Below are 7,553 nucleotides of genomic sequence, written 5' to 3'. Positions count from 1 at the left end.
TGGGCAGGGTCCCTCGGGGGTCTCCCCGCTCCTCCCTCGGCACACGGGCAGCCAGCGGCCGGCCCGGCCCGCTTGCCCTGCCCGCCACGGCGCCGCTTCGCTCCCAGGTTCGGCACATACTGTGCGAAAAGCACGGCAAAGCCATGGAGGCCATGGAGAAGCTGAAGTCCGGCCTGCGCTTCAGCGAAGTCGCCTCGCAGTACAGCGAGGACAAAGCCAGGCAAGGGGTACGTGCTGGGCCTGCAGCCTCGACGGGCGTGCTCATGGGAGGGAACAGCGGGGACAGCTGCATTCGAGAGAACCTGGTCCCGTGCTGGCCATCACGGTGTGTCTGAAGGAGGTTGCTACTAGGAAGTCCTTCCCAGGTGCCTTCAAATAGCTTGTTGCAATAGCTTCAAGCCCAGCACCCCCAGTGTTCCCAGTCGGTGCATGAACACTGGTTGTGGGCAGCCTTAACTGCTAGGCAAAGGCACAAGCAGGTGCCTGTAGCTTAGCTGTAAATACTTCTTTGCTGCAGAGCTGAGGCATATGAGTCCCACAGCAGCAGGCCAGCACTTGGGGAGAGGAGAGCCCAAACCTTCCGTGGCTTTAGCCAGCCAGTGCTTGCTGAGGCAGCCCTGTGTGAGGAGCTCTTCCCTGTGGTCTCCTCCCCTCACAGTGGTGCATACTGCCAAGACAGATGCTGCCAGGACAGGTTTCTTGTCCCATTGCCACATCCACACCCTCCCTGCTGTTAAAGCCACTGTTGCAGTGAGATTCTCAAAGCTTAAGCCTGATGGTTCCTTCTTCCAGGGAGACTTGGGCTGGATGACCAGAGGCTCCATGGTGGGACCTTTCCAGGAAGCAGCATTCGCCTTGCCCGTGAGCAGCATGGACAAGCCAGTGTATACAGACCCACCTGTCAAAACAAAGTTCGGGTACCACATTATCATGGTGGAAGGCAGAAAATAAAATGTGAATGACCATGACCTCGTTGACTGCTTGAATCCCAAGAACTTCCCACACACCTTGACCTTGGAGCCAGTCAGTTGTAACTAGCAGTGTGCGTGGAGGCAGCCAGCTGTCCTGGCTGTTGTGGCAGGACACACAGATTGCAGCTGACAAGAGAACAGGGCCATGCCTAGAGAGGTAAAGCATTCCCTGGAAAAGGTGAAATGAGCTTTTTACAGTTGTTGAAATCTGCTTTGCCTGGCAGGCCAGCCTCTTGCTTTTCCCCAGGTGCAGAGATAATGATCTGTCCACCTGAATAAGGTGGTTAGACTTTTGTCTGCAAATGTAAATGATGCTGAAAGTGAGAGAGGGGTTCCCCAGGCCTCACCAGTGGAGACAAGACAGCTCCTATGCTACAGTTTCTGCTCCAGAGCTCAGACTTGGAGGACAGTCCTTGTGGTAGAGAGCAGGTACCCCCTGCAACTAGAGCCAGTGGTCACTGCCCCAGGCGGGGGGGGGGGGGGTCAGGGCAGGGCTGGAGGCACCCTGGCTGGTCAGAGGTGAGGAAGGGGATTTTGGGGAAGGGGTCCTCCCCAATACAAATTTACCCATGCCTAAAGCTATATTCTATCCACTCGAAGCTGGGGAAAGAAATTGTGTAACTCAGGCTTGAATGAGAGGAGAGCCACTAAATGCTTGCTTGTGGCTTCCTGCATTCCCCTACTGCTAGGTGTGCCGTACACGTCTCAAGCCTAGCAGGCTGCACCTCATCCTTTTGGTAAAACTACCTGAACGATGGAATGATTGATGCAAATGAGACAGCACATTACCTCTTGGATCCTAGCAATAAATATCCCAGTGCAGTGATCCCCTTTGTGAAGAAAGGCAGCACTCAAACTGGGCACGTCTCTAGCAAACACACCAGCTTTGCTTGCAAGCTACATGCCATGTCAGAGTGCTCAGAAATGGGAAGAAGACATCAAAGAGAAAAAAAGGCCCTTCCCAAGATCATATACAAGGAAGAAGTGAGACCAAAACCAGGGCAGGTCTTTCTCCTCCCTCCTTTTTTGGGGTGTTTTGTTATGAAAATGGAAAGCTCAGAGGCACCAACAAATGATTGCAAAGCTCTAGTTCATTAATACTTTGTTATGAAAGGCAGACAGGCCTTTCTACAATATGAGATGTGGCCTCATTTAAGGAATGCTCTATTAATAAACTACTTGTTTCCAGGCTACCAGAGCTTTGTTCTACCTATTAGCAAAAGCTCATTGGTGCATCTCCTGTACCAACAGTATCATTGTTTGTTTGTCGTGTCTCCTACTACAAAGGATTCAAATTCAGCAGACCAGTTTCCTCTCCAAAAAATGCAAAACTCAGCAAGGTGCAAGTGTCCCCTGCTATCACACTGTAATACAGAAGGAAAACTTGCTAGACACTAAACATGAACATGACATGAGGAAACATCAAAATTCTCTGCTGTATTGTCACAAGGAAAGATCCTACAGAAGGCATAGTGATGAGCATACCCTGGCCAAGTTTATCTCAGTGTGGTGGCAGAGGGGCAGTTCAGGTGAGCAGAGCATTGCTAAAAGCCAAAACAAGGTTCTTCTGATTTTTAGCTTGCATGATTCTGAACTACAAACCCACTTCATAGCTTCATTGTGCCTACAGTACCAGAGAGAAATATTTCATCTACCACAGCTAAACTGTATGTGGGAAGAAGGTTAGAGGAAAAGCAGCTCAAAACTTTGAAACCAGTATTTCCCCCTCCTGCTGCCTTTGTGTGACAGCAGTCTTTCACTGTGCTACTCAGAGGGAAATAAAGATATGAGGAGGGGGGGGGGGCTGGGTGAAGGGGCCAGACATCAGACTAGAGTCTCCTTTGAAGCCCTTGACTCCTCCAGCAATACTGAGAGGTTTGAGTTCAGCACTTTGCAGCAGTCAAGGTCTAATTGCTCTTCCCATCCTTCTGCACCTACATACCCCTTCTACAGCAACTGCAGTCTGTCAGAGATTTGAGCAGAAGGGTTTCTGCAGCGCCACATTTGGTGTCAGACCTGGCACCAGGCAGATGGTGTGCTGGCCTCCATTGCTTGGAGGATTTATAGCAGCAACCAACTTTTTTTTCTCCTCCACAGCAAATACATTCTCAGACCAACTTAAAACCAGGTTGCAGTATCTCTGTTCTCTCCTTTGCACCCACATCCAGCTCACCCAAATGGTGGGTGATGTTCAGGCAGACAAATCAGTGTATTTCAAGTCAAGGAGGTAAGAACTACAGCAGCTTGAGTTTGGACTGCGGGAAGCTGCCATGGAACCACACCCTCAGCATCCTCTCAGGAGAGAGGCAGCGGCAGGATCTGAAGGGCAGAAAGATGAAGCCAGGGCTGCAAGTTTGGAGGGGGGGTTAGACATAAAGAAGACTTTTAAAATTAAATAATCAGACAGGAGCATGAACCATTTTAATCTTTGTGAACTGAGTCCACAGTGAAGTCCCTTCCCCAGCACCCACCAGGTGACTCTTAAGACTGTTTCCTCACACAGGAGTTGCTCAGTTTGTTCAGTCATCACGACAGAAGTGTATTGCAGCCATCAGTCTTAAGCTAGTTAAAAAAAAAGTAATGTAGTTCTGAAAAACATTTAATGAGAAAAAGTAAGACTAAGCTCAGTGAAAGTATACATACTTCATTTCTGGGCTAGCTGTCTATACAAGTTTAAAGTCATAAGCATAACTTCAGGATCTCCACTTTTTATGTCAAGCGCTTGCAGGAAACAGTTCAACGCCTCCTGTAATTTTCCGTCATCTTTAAGTTTCTTCCCACTGACTACCAAGGTATTGTAATCACCGGCAGGAGAGGAACTCTGACCAACCTCTTTTTCAGAAACGCTTTTCTGGGTGAAGTAGTCTATATGCTCACCCGGCTGCAGCTCAGCATCACCAGTGGATTCCTCCTGAGATGACTCTGTCTCATCTGCTTCAGACTGCTCAAAGGACGTACTGTCTAGATGGAAAGATTCTTCACCTGTATCAAGTGTTTCTCCAGCAGGTTCTTCTTCAGGCTCAGCAGATTCCCCACTACACTCTTCAGCTGCTTCTTCCACAAGATTGTTGTGCTCTTCATCACTGTCATCATTGTCTTCATCATCAGTGGTTCCCATTTCTCCTAATTCCTCAAACTCATCTACCACCTTGTTGATTATAGATTGCCTGGAAGCAGTAGACCTGTTACCACTGTTAGTTAGTGGGGGAGAAAAGATGGCTTTTGCCATATTTCTGTCACATTTAGGAGTGGATGCACTAATTCCTTCCAGAAATTGATGTACAGGGCTGTTCAAGGGAGAGGGCCTTTTTTCAGGTTGGTTTTCCTCCAAGATCATAATAGAATGTTCTTCATCCTCACTGTCTGAAACAATTCTTCTTAAGCATTTCTTTCTACCAAAAGCAAAGGCACCAATGCTTTCCTCTGATGCTTCACTCCCCTGCAGGGAGTTATTTGGCTCTTCTTCAGCTGTGTGACAGGGTTTTCCACAGTTACTGTTCTCACTTAGCCAAGTTTTTGTTGGAGATTTTTTTGTTGGAGATTTACAAAAGCTTTCTGCTTTTAGTTGGAAGCCCTCCTTTTCTGGGTGTTCCAGTGATCTTTCCTTATTTGAGGCATCTTGCCATCCATCTTCAGACTCTTCCAGGACCAGATTGAAGTCAACTTCATCCTGGAGAGATGGCACAGACATACCCTCCAAGCTGGCTTCCAACACACGAGACTTCTGGAGCCCAGCACAGATTTCTGGCGTAACATTTGATAAACTTGGCATTGCCGCAGCCAAAGCTAGATCAGAAATGTCATTCTTATCTGTCCCCAAGGCAGCAGGTGGGTCAAGTACCTGATCTGACATTTCTGCATCTCTCAGCCTTTTGGGATCGTCAGCCATACCAGACTCATTAGAGGAATGCTGATCGTGCCCAGACAGGCCATTCCCTGCCTCAGTCAAGCTGTCTGAATTTACATGGGAACTCTGTTCCTGTTTGAGACTCTGACTCTCTTTATCAAGTTGATGAAGTCCAGGTGATGATGGTATAATGCTTGATTCAAGGTTTTGCTCAGATTCTTGCACTTTGGATTGTTTCACTATCTGGCTGGTATTAAGCAGCTCTGTATCCATACTGGACACATCTTGTGCCAGTTTCTCTTCATCCAAGTCGTTAATAGTCAAACTTGTCATTGTGGAGCTGACTTTAAGAATCTGGATGTCCTTGTCCTCTGTAAGATCAATAACTCCATCATTTTCATGTTCATCAGCTACTGGTGGTGAAACAAAGCGGTTTATGTTGCTCAACTTTGGAGAAAACTTCTTTGGCTTGGAAGGCAATTCTGGTGGTCTTTGCCCCATCTCTTCACAAACATTTCTGATGCTCTCTATCCTCTGGTCTCTAAGCTGAGACTCTAACTGAACTAGCTCATGGGCTTTCTGTACCCTCCGTTGAATGTACTGATGGGCTTCTTCACTCTCAACCTGCTCCTCATGAGCTATTTCCCTCGTATATATCAGGTCATGATCAGAAATTCCAAACATTTCCAGGGAGTGCAAATAAGCAATATGTTCATCCAGCTGCAGATCAGTGTTTCTTTGGGTGGCATGCAAAGACTGCAGCTGAATCTGAGTTGCAGATGTTCGAGTATCTTCTAACGTGAAGAGCTCCCTTAGTTCCTGTTTGGAGAAATATCTAAATGGGTTCTTTTTGTCACCAGTAGTCTGCCTTATTAACGAATCCTTAAATACTTGTCGCCTGTATATTTTCTCTTCCACTGTACCGCAGGTAATCAGTCTATAAATGACTACATTCTCTTTTTGCCCAATCCTGTAAGCTCTGTCTACAGCCTGAGCATCTGTAGCTGGATTCCAGCTGGGATCAAAGATCACTACTCGACTGGCTGCTGTTAAGGTTATACCAACACCACCAACTTGTGTAGTGAGCAGGAAGACAGAATAGTCCTTGTTACTCTGAAAGGCATTAATGCGTTTCTCCCGTTCTGTTAGGTGGGCTATCGTTCCATCAATACGCATGATCTTGAATTGTCTGTGAGACAAGACATGCTCTATGATATCCAGCATCTTCCTCGACTGTGAGAATACCAGGGTTCTGTGTCCCTCTTCTCGCAGTCTTTCTAGAAGTCCTACAAGGAACAGCATTTTCCCAGACTCTTGAATCACAGTTTCATCAGAGAGATGATCTATTTTATTAGCACCTGAAAGCATACCTGCTTCACTCTCATGATCCTGCTCAGAGTACTGCTGTTCTTCCAAGCCCAGCTGGACACATGCTCTTGCAGACAGAAGCCTGGGGTGGTCACACAGCTTCTTCAAAACAGTCAGCTCGGCTAAAGGTGATCGGGTTGTCATCAGCACTTCTTTCACATGATCCAGAGAGAGAAAGTTCCTGTAGATTTCTTCCTGCACTGGTGCCAAGTACACCCACACAACAAAGTCATTTTTCCTAGTGAGAGATGGCATGACAGGAGCACTATTCTCAGGAAGAGGAGCATCTGGTTTGTCAGCATGATTGTTTTTGATATCTTCTTTGGTTCTTCTGAGGAAATACGGCTTTATAATTGTCATTAGATTCTCAGATATCTTTAGTCCTAGTGCTTTCTCGCCTAGAGTTGCATCCTTCTCCCTTGCCCTAGTAATAGGATTCTCATATTCCATCTTAAAAGTTTTGGCTGTTCCCAAGAGAGATCCTTGGCATGCAAAGTCAAATAAGGACCACATTTCCCGCAGGTTGTTCTGCACTGGGGTGCCCGTGAGCAGGAGGCGATGCTTTGCAGGAATTGCATACACACACTTGGTCGTTTTGTTAGAGGGGCACTTGATCTTATGTGCTTCGTCGAGAATGACATAGTCCCAGACAAACTCCTGCTCGTGGCTGGTGGCAAGCTGCTTCCAGTTATTAACGAGCATCTGGTAGCTCGTGATGATGATGCCATCCTTCCTCTGGACCCGTTCCAGGTTTCTGGTGCGCTCTATCTTGCTGGTGCCATGGAACTCCTTGACACGCAGGCCGGGGGTCCAGCGGGCAAACTCTGCCAGCCAGCTACTGACCAGAGTGGTGGGCATGATGAGCAGGACGTGCTGGATGAGCTCGGCATCAAACATGCCTGAGAGGAAGGCAATGACCTGGATCGTCTTGCCCAGGCCCATGTCATCTGCCAGAATGCCACCAGGCCTACCCTCCCGGTGCAGGCGGTACAGGAAGGCAATGCCTTCCCGCTGGTGCTGGAAGAGCTTCCCGTGCATCTCCCCGTAGATCAGCAGGCCGCTGCCACACACATCCACGAAGCCTTCCGCCTCCTCTTGCTCCGCCGCCGTGGCCAGCACCTCCTCCACCTTCTGGATACGGCCCTGCAGCTTCTCGCTGGGGCGGATGGCAGCCGCCAACCGGAACAGTCGCAGCGCCTCCTCCAGCTCTCCACCGCCCGCCGCCGCCTTCGCGCTGCTCACCAGCCTACAAGAGCCACCGTGAGGTACCGACCGCGCCACGACTGCCTACACCCGGCCCGGCCCGGCCCGGCGCCCCGCTCCCCGGGACCTCCGCCGCTCCCGTCCTCCCACGGGCCCATCGACCC

At 48.9% G+C, this 7,553-nt stretch overlaps 2 protein-coding genes across 2 annotated transcripts; one reads left to right on the top strand and one right to left on the bottom strand.

Annotated features, from left to right (window-relative positions):
• Positions 1 to 25: 25 nt before the first annotated feature.
• Positions 26 to 968, top strand: PIN4 (peptidylprolyl cis/trans isomerase, NIMA-interacting 4). Its single transcript, XM_026848788.1, has 2 exons — positions 26 to 227; positions 793 to 968. Exons 1-2 carry the CDS (start codon positions 144 to 146, stop codon positions 949 to 951), a joined length of 243 nt encoding a protein of 80 aa, XP_026704589.1. The 5' UTR covers positions 26 to 143; the 3' UTR covers positions 952 to 968.
• A 2,647-nt stretch (positions 969 to 3,615) lies between these two features.
• On the bottom strand, positions 3,616 to 7,432 carry ERCC6L (ERCC excision repair 6 like, spindle assembly checkpoint helicase). Its single transcript, XM_026848520.1, has one exon. The coding sequence runs from the start codon at positions 7,222 to 7,224 to the stop codon at positions 3,616 to 3,618; it is 3,609 nt and encodes a 1,202-aa protein (XP_026704321.1). The 5' UTR covers positions 7,225 to 7,432.
• Between the last annotated feature and the right edge of the window lie 121 nt (positions 7,433 to 7,553).

This window comes from Athene cunicularia, assembly GCF_003259725.1.
Source record: "Athene cunicularia isolate RWA chromosome 4 unlocalized genomic scaffold, athCun1 chr4_part3, whole genome shotgun sequence".
NCBI classification, from domain to species: domain Eukaryota; kingdom Metazoa; phylum Chordata; class Aves; order Strigiformes; family Strigidae; genus Athene; species Athene cunicularia.
This window is presented reverse-complemented; position numbering and strand designations above follow the sequence as displayed.

Excerpts from the sequence above, each read along its gene's own strand:
- ERCC6L (XM_026848520.1), bottom strand. The coding sequence starts at position 7,224 with ATGCACGGGAAGCTCTTCCAGCACCAGCGGGAAGGCATTGCCTTCCTG.
- PIN4 (XM_026848788.1), top strand. The coding sequence starts at position 144 with ATGGAGGCCATGGAGAAGCTGAAGTCCGGCCTGCGCTTCAGCGAAGTC. Across the intron at positions 228-792 it reads AGGACAAAGCCAGGCAAGGG|GGAGACTTGGGCTGGATGAC; the intron begins GTACGTGCTGGG and ends TCCTTCTTCCAG.